This window comes from Rhinoderma darwinii, chromosome 2, assembly GCF_050947455.1.
Source record: "Rhinoderma darwinii isolate aRhiDar2 chromosome 2, aRhiDar2.hap1, whole genome shotgun sequence".
NCBI classification, from domain to species: Eukaryota; Metazoa; Chordata; class Amphibia; order Anura; family Rhinodermatidae; genus Rhinoderma; species Rhinoderma darwinii.
Window position 1 is genome coordinate 208,666,064 of NC_134688.1, and position 19,225 is coordinate 208,685,288.

The 19,225-nt window shown below is 41.1% G+C and overlaps 1 protein-coding gene across 2 annotated transcripts in view; it reads left to right on the forward strand.

Annotated features, from left to right (window-relative positions):
• The first annotated feature begins 4,296 nt into the window (after positions 1-4,296).
• CEP97 (centrosomal protein 97) overlaps positions 4,297-19,225 on the forward strand; it is a 43,059-nt gene continuing 28,130 nt past the window's right edge. The window contains exons 1-9 of one of the 2 annotated variants that reach the window (XM_075852798.1): positions 4,297-4,431; positions 6,982-7,124; positions 9,091-9,249; positions 10,708-10,809; positions 11,190-11,303; positions 12,977-13,143; positions 14,144-14,308; positions 16,330-16,460; positions 17,513-18,185. In XM_075852798.1, the coding sequence (XP_075708913.1) occupies positions 4,380-4,431; positions 6,982-7,124; positions 9,091-9,249; positions 10,708-10,809; positions 11,190-11,303; positions 12,977-13,143; positions 14,144-14,308; positions 16,330-16,460; positions 17,513-18,185 (1,706 nt within the window). In that variant the 5' untranslated portion in view covers positions 4,297-4,379. Of the gene's footprint in view, positions 4,432-4,658; positions 4,731-6,981; positions 7,125-9,090; positions 9,250-10,707; positions 10,810-11,189; positions 11,304-12,976; positions 13,144-14,143; positions 14,309-16,329; positions 16,461-17,512; positions 18,186-19,225 lie in introns of those variants that run through there. The other variant, XM_075852799.1, reaches the window with a different exon arrangement.

The following is a 19,225-nucleotide window of genomic DNA, read 5'->3' on the forward strand; positions in this document are numbered from 1 at the left end:
TTTGGGCGTTTTCATCTCTGACCTCCCATTGACATCAATGGGAGGCAGAGAAAGCATTTTTCACTGCGTTTTTGCCCCTGACACTCAATGGCCGCGGGCAAAAAACGCGGCAAACGGTGCGCAGGCAGATCAAAATCTGCCTTGAAATTCCAGACGGAATTTTGAGGCAGCATTTTCTGCCTGCAAAAAAACTTTGTGTGAACATACACAAGCACCTTAAAGAGGCTCTGTCACCAGATTCTGAAATCCCTATCTCCTATTGCATGTGGTCGGCGCTGTAATGTAGATAACGGTAACGTTTTTGTTTCTTTTTAAAAACGTTCATTTTTGGCCAAGTTATGAGCTATTTTATATATATATATATGTATATATATATATATATATTATACACAAATGAGCTTTGAAATGGACAACTGGGCGTTTTTTTTTTTTTTCGTTATGTCCAACTGGGCGTGTATTGTGTTTTTAACTGGGCGTGTTTACGTGTATGACGCTGACCAATCAGTGACCAGTCAGCGTCATACACATCATTCATTTATACAGCAGCGATGTGCAGCCACATACACAGAGATTAACGTTAATCCAGTGTCCTGATAATGAATACACATGACCATCCAACCTGGACGTCATGTGTATTCAGAATCCTGACACTTCTGACTCTTTTCTGTGAGATTCCAGCAAGCCACGCGTAATCTCACGAGATTACGATGTAAACGAGATTTCGTTTCCCTTGCTGGAATCTCACAGAAAAGAATCAGAAGTGTCTGGATTCTGAATACACATGACGTCCAGGCTGGATGGTCATGTGTATTCATTATCGGGACACTTGTGTATGTGGCTGCACATCGTTCTAGTAAGAACACTATGTGCTGTGTAAATGAATGGAGAGGAGTTTATGACGCTGACTGGTCACCGATTGGTCAGCGTCATACACGTAAACACGCCCAGTTAAAAACAATACACGCCCAGTTAAAAACAATACACGCCCAGTTGGACATAATGAAAAAAAAAACGCCCAATTGTCCATTTCAAAGTGTGTGTGTGTCACACACACACACATAATAGCTCATAACTTGGCCAAAAATTAACGTTTTAACAAAAAAAACAAAAAAAAAACGTTACTGCTATCTACATTGCAGCGCCGATCACATGCAATAGGAGATAGGGATTTGAGAATCTGGTGACAGAGCCTCTTTAAGGTAAGTTTATAGAAGAATCACAAACATAACAGGCGCTCTTTGGAATGATTATTAATTTATTTAAATGAATAAATATTTGTAGAAATACTTTTCCAAACATTGTACACATAATTTTGATTAAAAACACCACCTGGCCAAGTTTCATAAAGGATACACATAGACTATTCCTATTGCAACATTCCAGTATATCCCCCATCTATGTATTTGCTGTACAATTCTATTAATTATTTTTAAATATGCGAAAAGTAAATTTGCTGTATACAAAAAAAATTTGGGACCGTTTCCCTATCAGCACGGCACGGCATTATAAAGATGCCCTGTATTATCTTGCATAGCTCAGAGGAAATCCTGAACAGGGATGAAACGCGTCAGCTGAAAACATCAAGGTGCTTATGGCAGGTAGTGATGTCAACCATGCCTTGTAATTCCAGGCGGTCTCAAACGCCATATGGGAAATGACACAATACTTCACCGCCTTGGCTGCGTACCGTTTTTAGACCTTTATTCTCGTCAGAGGAGGACTGTCTTCTTATATGGATCACCCAAAATACCTTGAGGTGATACCCAGATGTAGCATGAAATGATCGACTGGATTGATACGCAAGTATATCCTTGTGGCAGTCTCCTTCATTAGATGGGACTATTAGGTGGTGATGCATTAGGGTATGTGCACATGTAGTGGTTTCAGGTGTATTTCGGGTGTTTATGCCTCGAAAAATGCCAGAAAAAACTGAAGCAGAACGCCTACAAACATCTGCCCAATAATTTCAATGGGAAATACTGTGTTCTGTTCCGACGGGGTGTTTTTTTTTTTATGCCTTGTTTTCCAAAAACGGCACGTAAAAGGACGCCTGCGGAAAAGTGCATGTCACTTCTTGGGACATTTTTGGAGTAGTTTTTCATTGACTATAAAAAAAACGGCCGTAAAAAAACGCCACGAAAATCGCGAGTGGCTTAAAAATCTTCCTTGAAAACAGCTCCGTTTTTTTTTTGTAAGCGTGTGGACATATCCTTAGACTGGGCCTGGTCAAGGCCTGAATGACTCGTCTGCTCTCACTGTTTCCTATGCGCTTTTGGAACTAGGATCCAAGCTGAGGAATAAATAAAAGTGCTCCCTTGCAGTCTTGATGTTTGCACTCTGAAATCACTGATTAGTATGATATGGTCACTTTTTAACAAATCTGTTTCTACAAATCATTGCATTTAATGGACAAACTGTGCTGACCGATGCGTTAAAAATCGACATGCAAAGACTGCAGGTGTGAACTAAGTCAAGCGGTTATTCGAATAAAAGGCAAAGATTTTCTAGGTTCCACTCATTAGTTTACATTATTCCCTCCACGGTATTGGTTTTATACTATCTGGTGGGTTTTTGACATACTTTTTTGATATTTAATACGATTCATAGAATTGTATAGCCAATACCTAATAGGTGGGGGATATACTGGAATGTTGTAATCGGAATAGAGTTTGTTTATCCTTTATGGACCCTGGTCAGGTGGTGTTTTTTTTTTTTCAAAATTGTGTATAATGTTTGGAAAAGTATTTCTAAATTTTTTTTTTTCTATAAATTTATATTTAATTGAAATAATCAATTATTTATCATTCCAAAGAGCGCCTGTTCTGTTTCTGTATTCTTTTTCTTTTTATCTATAATTTTCACTCTTTCCTGAAACTGCAACGTGCCGTATATTTACTGCATTTTTTGGGATCTCCATTAGATACAGTTTAAACCATTTTTTAGTCTGCTTGTGTAAGTCTTGAAAATGCTGCACAAGTACATGTTCTCTTCTGTTTTGCTTGGTTTGAATTCTTTTGGTAGGATAAATAAACCTTGCACAGAAACTGTAAATGGTGTATACACAAGTACATTATGGCTTTATTATTCACGAGTCCAACATGCCATCCATCTACATTGGTTCACCTTGTACCACAATATATTTTTTTCAACTACTTGACAAAATTGGTATCCGCATACTATAATTATACCCTACACGTTGTCGGCTTTATTATTCCGTTCACCAAAGTTGATCTACGGCAGTTGATGTTTATGGACACACGACTGTCCTTCTGTGACCGTAAGATACAAGTGTAGAACATGGCAAAGAACGCAGGAGTGAGCATTAGGGTATGTGCGCACGATGAGAGGCTTTTACGTCTGAAAATACAGACTGTTTTCAGGAGAAAACAGCTACGTCGTTTCAGACGTAAAAGCTCCTCGTATTATGCGAGGCGTCTTTGACGCTCGTAAATCTTGAGCTGCTCTTCATTGACTTCAATGAAGAACGGCTGAAATTACGTAGCAAAGAAGTGTCCTGCACTTCTTTGCCTAGGCAGTCAATTTACGCGTCGTCGTTTGACGGCTGTCAAACGACGACGCGTAAATGACAGGTCGTCTGCACAATACGTCGGCAAACCCATTCAAATGAATGGGCAGATGTTTGCCGACGTATTGGAGCCCTATTTTCAGATGTAAAACGAGGCATAATACGCCTCGTTTACGTCTGAAAATAGGTTGTGTGAACCCAGCCTTAAAGGAGTTGTCCAGGATTCAAAAAACATGGCTGCTCTCTTCCAAAAGCAGCGCCACACCTGTCAATGGTTTGTGTGGTATTACAGCTCCAAAGGAAGTGAACAGGGCTAAGCTGCAATACCATACACAACATGTAGACAGGTGTGGCGCTGTCTTCGGAAGAAAACAGACAGGTTTTTCTATTCCTGGACAACCCCTTTTAAGTACAACACTATATTATGCTGCAAAATGACAACGCACCCTATTCCTCATTCTCAGTGGAAAGGTAGCCATGTATGAGGGTTCCCTATTAGCTCCCCTCTCCCCCCCCCCCCCCCCCCCCTTTCCAGGGTAGACTATAGGGCCAGGTTTACAGTGACTTAAGAGGACAGTAACCTGAATATGTGGACTCTGTAATTGATCCATGTCCCCACTTGATATTAAATTGTTGTGTTTTTTCAGAGATATTCTATTTGTCTTAAAATTTAGATAGATAATTAGATACTGTATGTAATTTGTGTAATAACAAAAGGAATATGCAATTCCTTAATAATCCACAAGGTGGTAATGTGGAGTAGTAAACTTACAACGCGCAGGCGCAAATTGCGGTGCGGAAGTGATGCAGTGACACTTTTCGGTTGCCGGGGAGCTGAGAAGCTGCGTGTAACATGGCGGGGGAGGAGGTGACAGCGTCTCCAGAAGAGTCTGCTAACGGGTTAGGTAAATGAAACGCACTCAGCAATGTTGGCGGCAGCGGGATCTAGTCTGTAGGATGGTTGTATCGAATTGCTGGTCTGCACTCTACTGATCGTGTTCATTAGTGTTTTGACGCGGGGACAATAGCGGGCTCGGTACTGCCGCGTGGATTCCTGGGAGTTGTGGTTTTTCCAGTTCCACACTTGAATGGTTTTTGCCTGTGACAAGACTACATTTCCCGTCATTCAATTCGGTGGCATAGTGACGGTTAAACTGACGGAGAGGCGGAGACAAAGCAGAACTATAAGCTAATATATACAATGGTTGTTGTCTTCTACGTCTCATTTATCTGGTCACTACCATCTCTTTATATGGACCCTCTTTTCCCCAGACTTCCTATTATTTATTCTGTTTGTATGAATTCCTCCTGGAGCACTGGTCACCTGTGCTAAAATGTGTTCCTATGAAATTGTACCATTTTGTGGTAAAATAAGCCAACGCATGCACACTCTGTATATGTCCTCACATTGTTGTGTGTTATGCTGGCTGTATTTACGCCACATAAGTGTACTTGCCTCCATATTGGAACTGTGGCCTCTAAACCTCATACACGTGAATAGTCGACTGCGCTATTGCTTCCGGCAAAACGACGGGTCCGGTGCACAACACAGACAAACAGAAACCATGTGCACCGGATCCGTTACCATTGAAATCAATGGTGATGGAAACGGAAACCTCTGGTTTCTGTTCGTGTCAGTTTGTGTCTGTTCAGTGCCCCGCACTGACGGAAAGCTCAGACGGAACGTCAGAACGGGAGCCCAACGCAGATGTGAACAGAGCCATAGGTCAGCTTTTGACATACTGGAAGACCTACACTGTTAGATTTTGCTACCCAACTGTTCTGATATTTCAAGTAAGGTCGCTCCCTCCCTCTGTCTAACCCTGAAGGGTTAAACATCCAGGATCCCGGCAGTTGCAGCGTATATACATCTAACGTCCACTGTAGATGGTGCGCGCACAGCTCCGGTGCCTGCGCTGTACATTTACTGCGCTCGATGCTAACTACATAGTGGATGTTGCCAAGGGGTTAACTGCGTTAAACAAGTATAAAGCAACCGCAACATATATGCACTATATGGGTACCGTCCCTCGTAGCAGCGGGGCAAATGGCCACACGATTTGACTGGGTATTACTGGCAAAATCATGCGCCTGTTGTCCACTGCGTCTAGACATGTTTGATGCCGCTGCTATGTGGCACCATACCCTATGCCAAAAAAGTATTTTGAAACCGCTCCTAATTATTGAGTTCAGGTGTTTCAGCCACAACCATTGCAAGCAGTTGCATAAAATCAAGCTCACAGCCGTACAATCTCCATAGACTATTGTTAGTAGTATGGGTAGCGTGCGGAAGAGCTCAGTGACTGTATCAGATTGTCAGTTTGTGAAATTTCTGATCTGCCACAGTGAACTGTAAGTGCTATTATTGTGAAGTGGAAGCATCTAGAAGTAACAGCATCTTCTCCATGAAGCAGTAGACCATGAAAAGCTGAAACGCGTGTGACGCATCACTCACTACAGAGTTTCATCCTGTCTCTAAAAGTAACATCAGAACGGTGCGTCAGAAGATTCATGAAATGGGTTTCCATGGTCGAGCAGCTGCACGCAAGCCCAAGATTGCCATGTGCAATGCCCAGTGTTGGCTAAAGTCGTGTAAATCGTTCTACCACTGAAAGAGAACACTACCTACCAAAATGCATAGTGCCTACTGTCAAATTTGGAGTAGGCTGTTTTTCAGAGTTTCCGTTAGGCCTCTTATTCGAGTAAAGGGTAATGTTAATAAGACTGGCAATAGTTTGGGGAAGACCCTTCCCTGTACCAACATTACTTTGCCCCTGTGCATCCAGCTCCATATATCTCACCCATAGGTTGGGCAGCAATTGTAAAATGGCAATAAACATAATGTAATAGGAAGAATATAGGAGTTGTTCAAGGGTGCTAGGCTCTGTTCACACTAGTGTCATGGCTCCTATTCATAGTGGAGCCATTGCAGCGTTCACAAATCCATTTTTGACTGGATCTTAACTAATCCTGATGAATCCAAGTAACGTCTAATGAGGTCTATAAGATTTCTTTGTGGGGTTCTGATGATTTTTTTTATGACCAGAATAGCGCTGCAACCTTTGCTATTCTTGCAATCAAAAATACTGAAACCCCAAACAAAAAGAGGACTACGCAAGTGTGAACAAAGTCTTACTGGGAATGGAGTAACATTAACCTGTTAAACTTGTACCAAAGTTGTGGGTTATGGGGTGCAGACAAGTTGAAAATTGTTCACTGTGGGAAAATCTGCAGCGTTATCAGCAAAATCGTGCGGCCAATTAACAGGCTATTGGAAAACCACCCTCACCGCGTGTGCGTAGTTTTGGCCGCTGCAATGTGGGAATGTGTTCTTGAGGACATAGCCTTCTCTTATTTGAATCCACTCCCAGTTTTGGCTGCATAAAGAAACCTGATCAAAACCTGCATGTGCACTTACATCCATATGAGCTTTTACTGATTTTCTTTTGTTTCAGTCACTGTAGTGGATCTGTCCGGGCAAGGTCTGCAGAAACTGAGCCCCACGCTACCATGTGGTGTTGACACTCGAACCCTAATTTTGGACAAGAATCAGATCATCAAATTGGAACACCTAGAGAAATGCAAAAATCTCACACAGGTTAGTAAATCAGATGAGTGTTTAAAGAGCTGTAAATTCCTTGCTCGATATGCTGCTGTGATAAATAAAGATTCTAGCAGATGGTTCCTGTGAAGTAAAAATACATTTTTACTGATCCCATTGAACTTGAAATTGTGGTCCTATAGACTTAAAGGAACAGTGTCACGAAAATAAATTTTTTAACATCCGTTTGATTTTAGTCTTTTATTAAAAACTTTTATATTTATTTGTGTTTGTGTTTTACTTTTTTTTATTTTTACACTTTTTCTTCCCTATGGGGGCTGCCATTTTTTTTTTCCATGTCTGTATGTGTCGATTAACGACCCATACAGACATGGAATACGGCAGCTACAGTCCCATAGTGAATGCGAACGGGGCCCGTTCCATCCACTATGGTGTACGCCGTCTGTGTGGGAACGGCGCATGCGCCGCTCCCACACAGTCCAAGTTGAACTTTGCGCCGTCCGGCGCCATTTTCCTGTAGACCGGAAGTCGCGGCCGGACAGTAAGATTACTACTTCCGGTCGCGGCTTCCGGACTTGTGCACATGGAGCAGCGGGAGCGGACGGACCGGAGGGAACAGCGGCGGCAGGAGCAGGTAAGTTAGGTCTGTGTATGTTCGTGTTTTACTGTGTGTTTACTAGTATATGTAAACCTACTACACTGTGTGTTAGCTCAAAAAATGGCGACACACAGTGTAGGAGGTTAGACCGTTCAATCCCCTCGTTTCTCCTGGCACTAGCCAGGATAAAGGAGGGGGGATTCTGAGAGCTCACTAGAGCGAGTGAGGTTTTTCCAATTTTGCAGCATAAAGCAATGTGGTTGCTTTACCACATGCCAATGCCGCAATTTTGGGAATTGCTCCATCTAGTGACCAGCACTGGGAAATGTTATAAATTAGAATCTAATTTATAATATTTCCTGACTCGTGAAAAAAATTAGAACAATGTTTAATCACCCACACACTAATTGTTTAACTAAAAAAAAAGATACATTTTTTTGCTAGCAACACATTCCCTTTAAATGGTCTTAATGGTGAGTATCAGGATTAGTGACATTTCCCTTTTGTGTTTTTAATTTTAGATATATTTTTTAAGATTGTAACATACTGTATTTCCAGATAAGGCATTCCTACTAGATTAATGTTAAGAGCTCCTGTAGAATACCCTCAGGGTATGTTCACACGGCTTATTTACGGACGTAATTCTGGCGTTTTACGCCTCGATTTACGTCCAAAAATGCGGCTCGATAGCGTTGGCAAACATCTGCCCATTCATTTGAATGGGTCTTATGATGTTCTGTGCAGATGGTCATTTTTTTTTACGCCCCGCTGTCAAAAGGCGGGGCGTAAAAAAGACGCCCGCGTCAGAGAAGTGCCTGTCACTTCCTCAGACGTAAATGGAGCCGTTTTCCATGGACTCCATGGAAAAACAGCTCCATTTAACGTCCGTAATGGACGCAGCAAAAAGCGCCTCAACATGCCATTACGGCTGAAATTACGGTGCTGTTTTCTCCTGAAAACAGCCCCGTAATTTCAGCCGTAACGGACGCTGCTGTGTGAACATACCCTTATAATGACATTCTGTCGGGATTGAACCCATTGTTTGATCCAGAAGTGCAGATTGGGGGTTAATACAAAACATAGGCACATTTTCCGCCTCACTTTCAGCCCTCTTTGATGATCAGATGCCAGAGTGTCTCTGCTTTACCTTAGACTCATTTGAAGCAGGATGTTCTTCAGAAGAGTCTAAGGATGTCACATGAGCCCTCTTGGTGCTTTTTTTGGCCCCAAATTTGCCATTTAGAAGGTATAAAGGCATTGCACCAGCTTATTTTCTGATGACCGGTTGCACTTAATTGACCCTTTTCTATCCCAGTTCTGTGAGTGTAGTGACCACGTGAATGCTCCATTCGTTACTGTATAATGTTGCTTATTTACCTATCTTTTGTCTCTGCCTTATTTCAGCTCTCTGTTGCCAACAACCGTCTTGTTCGAATGATGGGGGTCTCAAAATTGGTCCATTTGCGAGTACTGAATTTACCTCACAACAGTATAGGATATGTGGAAGGACTCAAAGACTTAGTGCATTTAGAATGGCTTAATCTTGCGGGAAACAATCTGAAGGTATATCTCTAATATTTTTTTAAAATGTGACAAGAAATACAAGTACCATCTGAGTAGGAAAAAGTATAACATACAAGTGTGAATAGTCCCGGTTTTGCAATGCTCGTTTATGTCCACGCAGACCACTCACGCTAAAACTGCATGCTATTGTGGTCTTTTACCCCAGTGTGGTCATACATTGCCACACACTGCCCGCTACGCATTACCCCTAGAATTCATTATTAATAGAAACCATTATCCAAAATGTTAAAGGGAGCCTGTCATCTATATTCTATTACCCTCACTGAGGGCAGCATAAAGTGGTAACCGACACACTGATTATTGTTTTGGAGAACTTGCATGCAGCCTGCGACAAACCTGAGAGAGGAGTCACCATTATTCATAAGCTACTACTCCCTCCGCCTACTTGCCGCTGATTGAAAGATTTTTCCCTATGCATAGTATTAGGGATACATTTGTTTTCTCAGCAGTAACTCCACACATGCTAGTGGTTTAGTGTCCTTAAAGGGGTTTTCCCTTCAGGGACATTCATTGCATATCCCGTCGATATGTCAGATGCGGGTCCTTCTGGGACCCGCACCTATCTCTAGAACGTGGTCCCCTAAACCCCGTGCTACCTTTCTGTGTTCCCGCTGCCATTTGTAATTTCCGACTATGTAAGTAGAAAACAGCGTAGCTCGCATGCTACGCTGCTTCTGTAACTGCCATTCACTTCTATGGGAGTTACGGAAACAGCATAGCTCAGCGAGTTACGCTGTTTTCTACTTACATTGTTGGAAATTACAAGTGGTGGCGGGAACACAGAAAGATAGAACAGGATTTGGAGGCCCCGTTCAAGAGATAGCGTCTATCTGACATTTATGGCGTCGTATCTTGTGGTTATTTTAAATCTAGTGACCGGTTACCTTTTTAAGGGTTGAAACTTGTAAGTAAGAGAGAAGAGGAGTCCGGTCCGCTGCTGTATTTCTGTCATATGCTTCTCTGTCTCATTTGCAACAGACTGACACTTTTGAAAAAAAACTGAACTAAGGAGCAACTGACTTAAAGGGGTATTCCCATAATTAATATTCATCACCTGTCCAAGGGATAGGGATAAATATCTGATCGTAAGGTCCGACCGCTGGGACACCCACCGATCCCGACAACGAACTAACGTGGTTGTCACTGTGCGCCCCATATGAATGGAGCGGTACTGTGCATCTTCGGCCAGTGCTCCATTCAATTTCAATGGAGTTTCCGGATAGATGAACACTATCTCCGGCAGTCCCAGCGGTCGGACCACCACTAATCAGATATTTATCACCTTTTCTGTAGACAGGTGATAAATATCGATTATGGTAAAACCACTTTAATGTTAGATGGTGGTTGGCAGATATCTGAGGTTCGGTGCTGACCGATTACTGATTTCTACTACTATTGTGTCAGGATATTCTAATGTGTTTTATTGTTATCCTCAAGGTTATTGATCAGATAAACAATTGCACTCCTCTTCAACATCTGGATTTATCAGACAATAACATATCTCAGATTGGTGATCTCTCAAAGTTATTGTCTCTGAAGGTAGGATAATCAATATTGCATGGTTGCTTATTCATTTGAATGGACGTCGTGTAATTCAAGATTCCTCCGCAGCGTCACTTCACATAGCAGATTTTATAATAAAGTACAGTAGTTGCTTTATGTAAATGAGGTTGAGGATCGAACAGTATAATTTTCCATGCATGCATCACTCCACTCATCCGGTGTAAACAGACATCCTAATACATGGAACAATATCGACACTTGATGACTTATTGGCAACCACTTTGTGTGAACAGGCTTTACTTCAATAGTTGTGTCTAGTGGAAATGTTAACAAATAGAAGGTTCTGTGATCTTTTTTGTGTACATTATTCTTATAGCAGGTTGTTTAGTCATTGAAGTTAACTGTTTGTTTCACAGACCTTTCTCCTGCACGGCAACAATATCACGTCTTTACGCGCCGCTTCCACCAGCCTGCCTCAGAATTTGTCTATATTGTCTTTAGCAGAAAATGAAATCAGAGACCTAAATGAGGTAAGTCTTTTTATTCTAAGTAGAAAAAGTACATTTGGGCAGGATCGGGATGGAAAGATTATTGACCAACATTATGTCTAACGCTGCAAATACAGCAATTATTTTACTGACATGCTGTAAATATGTGCACATACCCAATTCTATTTAAATCTTTTCTGCTAAAATCCATCTGTGGGTGTGTAAGTCAAGGTGTTTTTATTAATTTTGTGTAACTATAAATTTTTTTATTTTTTTTTCAGTTAACCAATGATTATTTCCGTGATTACACATTGTTATAATTTTTTACATTTTTTCACAAGTCAGGAATTATAAATTAGATTCTAATTTATAACATTTCCATGTGCTGGCCACTAGAGGGAGCAGTTCCCAAAATTGCAGCATGGTCACTGTGGTAAAGCAACCTCATTGATTTATGCTGCAAATTTGGGTTGGACAGACTCTCTAGTGTCCCCGCTTACCCCCCCCCCTTATGTTCCCATTAAAATACTTAAGTCGTATCTACATCTTGCACAAGTCTCCCTGGTGTTTCTGGTAAAACTATATCCAGAAACAATATGGCCGTTATTCCTGCTCAAACAGGTAGTGATACCCAACGTTTTTTTATTATCCTGAATGGCAAATTTTATTCGTTTTGCAGTAACAGGGGAGCAGAGATTTATCACTTTAGAACTAAACCGTTTTGCTATTCTGGGAAAGCTAATTGATATTCCATATAGGAGCTGTAATGGTGGCTATATGGGTTGTCAACCAACTTTTCCAGAAACAGACTGAGGCTAGATTCAGACGAACGTTGCAAAACTCGGACATGAAAAACTTCAGTTTTTCACGTCCGAGGTGCATCCGTGCCGTACCCCTGCGGGACGCGTTATCATGCATCCCCATAGACTAGAGTCTATGGAGGGATACGTGAAGCGCAAAAAAATAGGACATGTCCTATTTTCTCACGGACCCTCCACACGCTCCGTTGAAACAAAGGCCGTGTGATCAGCCCCATTGAATTACATAGGTCCGTGTGACGGCCGTCACACGAACATACTCAACGCTCATGTGAATAATGCCTAATAAACCGCTATATGAAATTTTCAACCACTTGACAAAAGGGGATGAAACGCACTTTAAACACAGTTGCTATATTCAATACATGACTTTTTATTTTGTTCTTATTTTTGCGAATGCATGTTATCTTTTAAAACTATGTAAAAAACATAACCACTATAAAAATATTTAAAAAAATTAATTAACACAGAATTTTGGCCTTAAAAACGGCTTGGTGGTAAAAGGTGCAGATTCACTTTAAGCTTCCGTTTGTACAATTTTTGTTTTTAACATTAACAATCAAGAGAGAGAACGGAACGGGTTCTACTGGAATATTTCTTCTCTAAAATAACCATTGTGTTACAAGAAATAACTACCTGTTTAAAAGAAAAGAAAATTGTTAGCATGTTTACTGGCAAAATTCCTGCCGTCATCAATGCGGCACACACAACTTGAACTTTGCTTTGCTTATTTACGAAACGTTAAACCTTGAGAACAGGAACTCAAAATCCCTTTGTTGTCAATTAAAAACATAAAGTAAAACCTAACCTTGGATGAATAGATTGTCCAGCACCTTCTAGCGGAGATCGGGATCAGAATGCTGGAATTAACATGTAGACATTTGTCCTTTTTTCCAGGTGTCATTCCTTGCCGGCCTCGCTGATCTAGAACAATTATCAATCATGAACAATCCTTGTGTGATGGCCACTCCATCTATACCTGGTTTCGACTACAGACCTTATATTGTCAGCTGGTGCTTGAACCTTAAAGTTTTAGATGGGTATATAGTTTCTCAAAAAGAAAGGTAAAATACTACACGCATTATGTCATTGACCTCCATTGCTTGCACTCAAGCTTAGCAAATTGTAAGGTTGAAATCTATTGTCCTTACACATTTTAATGAATAAAGTGTACCTGTACTTTCATAAAACTATTGACGTGTCATAGTGACATGTCAGAAGTTTTGATTGGTGGGGGTCCGAATACCGAAACCCCCTCCAATTGCTACAACGAAGCGTCCGTAGCATTCAAAGTGAGCGCTGAAGCGTTTTGTTTCTGATCAGCTTTCCACTGAAAGCCGAGCAGAGCCGATCAAAACCGAAGCGGTTCAGCACTCGCCTGAACGCTTCTGCCGTTTCGTTTTAGTGATCAGAGGGAGGTCTCAGTGCTCGGACCCCTACCAATGAAAACTTCTGACATGTCACTATGACATGTCAATAGTTTTATGAAAGTACAGGTACAATCGTAAATGTTTAAAGAAGGTATCGCCCTACATATCACATGAACAAGGGGTTTATTTTCTCTATTAATGTAGAGGAGGCTACGTATGCCTGGTCACTCTCAATTGAAATTAATGGGAATTATGGAAAGTTCTTGAAGAGAACCGGTCATTGTGACAGACATTTTTAAATGAAAGCATCAATGTGATGCCCTAATAGATCTATACCAGTTAATGCAGCCACTAGATTGCCCTCTAAAGTGCTAAACAAGGGGGCTCTTAAGAAAGCGCTTTCTGGTTATATCACATGGGTCCCCTCAGCCAGTCAGTAATTCTGAAAATAATCATGTGATGCAGTCTGTGACTCAGAGCTGCTCATATGTTGAGGGATCATGTCATATACCATCTGGCTCCACAGAACCAGGAAATTTATTATTTTATTATAATATTTTTCATAATAACTTTTTCTCTCCACTTTAATAACAGAGCAGTTGATTCAGCCATAAGTGTTTGTATTAGTGTTTTATGTTGAATTTTAGAAGCAGTTCTTTTATTTAAGTGTTAACATCTTCTCTTGTCATCGTAGCTTGAAAGCAGAATGGCTTTATAGCCAAGGTAAAGGTAGATCATACCGGCCAGGTCAACATGTTCCACTTGTGCAGTACTTGGCGTCTGTATGTCCCCTGACATCTGCACATGGTCTTCAAACGGAGGAGGATGCCAAGTTGGAGAAAATATTATGTAAACAAAGGTATCTACTATATGTGTTTTGTCAAACTTAAAGATGGCCTGTCATGATTTTTCTTTTTTAAACCACAGACCTTCCCTTATTCCTGGCACCCTTTAGATTCCAGCGCTGTCCCATCCGGTTCCCCTGCCCCTACTCCGCTTGGTTCCTAATATGCTAATTTTGAGTAAAGGAACAGGATGAAGGAGACCATTTCTCTTCATTAGTCATTGCCTCCTGCATCATTGTGAGGCTGTCTGCTCTGATTGGACTGTGACTTTTTAATTGTTTTTTATTAAAACATTTTTTTATATTTGTTATACAGCTTTGATGTATCCTGGATACATAGAAGCTGTATCTTGCGTTCAAACTCGAATCCGTCAGGTCAGCGGGACTGACGGATTTGGTAACAGCGGGTCAGAGGCATGCAGGATCCACCTGTTATCGATCACATCTAAGTCATGAACTTAGATGTGATCGATAGCATCTTGATCCTGCGTGAAAAAAAACTATTAAAACGTTGTCTAACAGCCTCTGAGCACATTTTTTTTTTTTTAATAAAACAATGTATTAAGGGTTTACATAGCTAGAATTGTATGCTTTTCAACATCTATCCTGTCTCATGTGTCTATCTGAAGTATTAATTCCTCTGATCAACATCACTATTTTTCTTGAGCAATATATCTTAGTGCCACTAAATGTAATACTTAAATGGGTTGTCTCATCACATACAGCCCTTTAGGGTATGTTCACACGTAGAGTCAAAAACGTCTGAAAATACGGAGCTGTTTTCAAGGGAAAACAGCCCCTGATTTTCCGAAGTTTTTTGAGCAACTGGCGTTTTTCGCGGCGTTTTCGCAGCGTTTTTTACGGCCGTTTTTGGAGCTGTTTTCATTGGAGTCTGAGAAAACGGCTCCAAAAACGTCCCAAGAAGTGTCCTGCACTTCTTTTGACGAGGCTGTAATTTTACGAGCCGTCTTTTGACAGCGATGCGTAAAATGACAGGTCGTCAGCACAGTACATCGTAAGACCCATTGAAAGTGATGGGCAGATGTTTGCCGACCGTATTGGAGGCGTTTTTTCAGACGTAATTCGAGGTGTAAAACGCCTCCAATACGTCTGAAAATAGGTCGTGTGAACCCAGCCTTAGAATGAGAGCTGTCAACAGGGATAATGTACAGTAGTATGACATTGAAATGAATTGTCGTCCATGTCATACATGAATAGCTCAAGTCCACCAGAGCTACTGCTTGTTAGTGGCTCTGGCTCATATAATGTCCATATGGGCTTATCCTAAGGGACAAATACCTTTTATTTATGGCTCATTTATCCTTAAGAAGCTAAGGATTATATATGAAGCATAGGTTAGAATGTTATTGAGCCACAGCAACATTCTTATCTCTCATAATTGTCTTAAATGTTTCAAAAGGAAAACGTAGTAATGGCCAGTCATGCGTTACAATGTGTTGTCTGTTTTTTGCTTCAGTCCATGTTTCATATTATATCACCTGAAATATATATTCATATTTGGCCTCAAAGGGGTTTTCCGGTACCTAAAAAAAAAAAAAAATATCAAAGAGCAGGAAAGTGTATAAAATAAAAAAAACCTATACTCACCTGTTTAATCCTCTGCCGCTCTGGTGGTCCCTGCTGTTCTCTGTTTACTTCCATGCAGCAAAAACGTGCCATTCTTGCTAGCGTCACAGCTGAGGTTAGGAATTGGTTGCAGTGGTCACTTGTAAGTACGGCATGTCATCGCTGAAGGGAAGTCAACAGAGACTGGCGGGGAAACTCCGGAAATGCGGCGCTGTATTGGCGTGGGATTAAACAGGTGAGGATAGTTTTTATTTTATTTTATACACTTTCCTGCTCTTTGCTATTGTTTTTTGTGTCCCGGAAATCCCCTTTAATTTCACAGGGAACCTAGTGATGATTTGATGCAGTAGCAGTTTGATTTGGTAGTATTTTGTGCTCTCTTAAAAATCTGTATTACGCTTATAGCATTTTCTTCAAACTATAATATCAAAATCCATGTCTTTGGCCAGGTTACATCAGAGGCAATTAATGCACCAGATTCGTAATGAGACTCATCTCTGCTCAACTCCCAATAAAAGATCTTATACTTCTGCTGAGCAGCAAAGCCCGACCAGAGCCCTTCATCGATCCAATAATATTGGTAAGTAGGCATCTAATTTTTCTTTTTAGGCAAGTTTCTTTGAAAATACTTGTATAGTTTTATAACAAAAAAGACTGCTAAATGTATATTCAGTAGAGTCAAGATTTGACCTTTATAGATTTAGCTTACTTTTTCATCTCTACTTCTAAAGCTGGCTGTAGAAGTCAAGTTTGGGCAAACATAAAAGGAGTATCCAATTTTTTTTTCAAAGCACGGTGCTCCATGGGAAGAGGACATACACAAAAGATATTTCCCACAATACACATTATTTTTTCCCATAGAAAATCACTTGTATTATTTGAGCATTGTGTATTTGCTGCGCCTCACATGCATCTTTCTCATGCGTTGGTAAACTTAACCCTAAACTTACAGGAACTGTCGCTAAGTCAAGCTATATGTTGAACTGGTAAACTGACATGAAAAGCACTGACTCTCTGTTTCCAGCAGCGTTTTTCTTTCTTCCTGGACCCTTCCCCCATTCCAGAGATATGACCCACTGTTGTGTTCCTTATATGCTGATTTGCTGTAGTTAGCCAACAGGGCGTGAACTTTCCTCATTCTCCAGAGGGGGAACTAGCTTCCCTACCTCTGACCAATCTGTGCAAGGCAGCTTCAGAGTGCCCGCCACAGGGTGATCTCTTGCAATATGGTTGTCTGGCAAGATCACACTGTGCCTGGCCACTGTGAAGCTGCCTCTCGCTGATTGTTCAGTGGCAGGGAAGCTAGCTCCACCTCAGGAGTAGAGGGTAGTACACGCCCCATTGGCAAACTACAGCAAATAGCATATGAAATCCAACACAACGGGGTGGTCCGGAAAAAAAACGGTGGTGGAATCAGAGAAACAGCGCTATTCAGGTCAGATAACCAGTTCAACTTATATGACCTGCTGACCGGTCCTCTTTAACGTTTACAATGAAAGATAGAGAAAAATGTCGAAACCTATATGTATTTATATGTATATGATGGTTATGATGTGGCCATATTTAAAGTGACTAATTGCAATATGCAGACGTATTTTTTCATTAATATGCCACTTACTTTACTTTCCCTAGAACCAATCATCAAGGTCGACGCATGGCTTGGTACAAGTACCACAGAAGACCATTCCTACATGTCAAGAAATGTGTCCTCCAGTCCTGTTCATTCTGGGCCATCACATTATAACCATCTGTATCTTGAAGACATCCAAACTGATGAGGACAAACTGAATTGCAGCCTTCTTTCCTCTGAGTCCACGTTTATGCCCGTTGCTATGGGTTTATCCCCTGTGTCTCCCACTGTAGAGCTAAGGGTTCCTGGCATAACAGGTGAATTAAGTGCCAATAACACAGTGACAGAAATGAGAAAAGAATTTTCTGAGACTTTAATAACTGAGGAGAAGGTAAAAAATGCTGAAGTTGGCACAACAGTTGGCAGATGCATTGTTCCAGTAAAATCCACTGAGGGTCTGAAACAACGTGGCAATAATTCTCAAACCTTTTGTGACGCTGTTACAGAGTTCATCCAGCCGTCAAGTTCTTACAATGACAGCGTGGATGGCAAATTGTTGCAGTTAAAAGACACAGACCACTTAAATAGTGTGAACAAAGCAGCGACAAAACTGCAGTCCTGCTGGAGAGGCTTTCATGCCAGAAAACATAACCCCAAAGTTAAACAGATCCAGTATGAAATCCGACTAAGCAGGATGCAGGAGCACATCGTCTTCCTTAGTCACGAAGTCTCTAGGTATGTCTTGCTATTTATTAACTGACTGACACTGTTTGGGTTGCTGTTGATGACTTCTTCCAGAAGTATTCTTTAACCAGTTCAGGACGGGGCTATTTTGCGCCTTCAGGACCAGACACCGTTTAGCCATTTTTAGCACGTGTTAGTTAAATGGCTATAACTTTTTATTTGTTGGGCTAACGACGTGATTTTTGCGACGTTTTTTCCGTAGACAATGCAGGTTTCATTTTTTATCGTTTTTATACACACCTTTTTTGCGATTTTAGAATTTTTATTCATAAAGTTTAAAAATAATAGTAAAAAAATAAGCTTTTTTACGTTTCAGCTATTTTTTTGGGGTAATAACATAGTTTTAACCTAAAATAGACCTTTTATTTGTGATCGTCATTGTCTACCGTAAATGTTAATATATTACATGTCTATATTAGGGTAATTGGGTCAGCGCTAGCGTTACAACAATGATTGGCAGGGGGGAACATGTTTTTTTTGAGGTGGGTATTTTGTGTATATTTATTATTTAATTTTTTTTTGCACTTTACTTTACTATTTTTTTATTACTGTGGTCTGCCCCCCAAAGGTCAAAAAAGACCTTTGGGGAACTTTATATATATTTTTTCTTTATTTTACACCATGTTTTTCCACTGTAACTGGAGCTGCACAGCAGCCCCAGTTACAGGGGAAATCAGCTCTGTCATAGTGACGATTGTCACTAATAGGGATGTTGGGTCTAGTAAGACCCAGCAGCAGTCTGTCACAAGCGGCACCCGGCGATCATGTGACCAGTCACATGATCACCGGGAGGAATAGAGACAGCGCCGCTGCTGCTGCCTCTATTCCTATACACAGCGTTCATTCAGCGCTGTGTACAAATCATCAGAGAAGACAGAAGCAGCGAAAGCTGCTTCTATCCTCTCCTCAGGGTCCCCGGCAGTCACTGACAGCCGGAGACCCGACATTCAGCTGCCCGATCGCGCGGGCAGCAAGTTAAAACCCGAGCCATAAAAAGTCTATGGCTCGGGTTTTAAGGACCCTGACCGCTG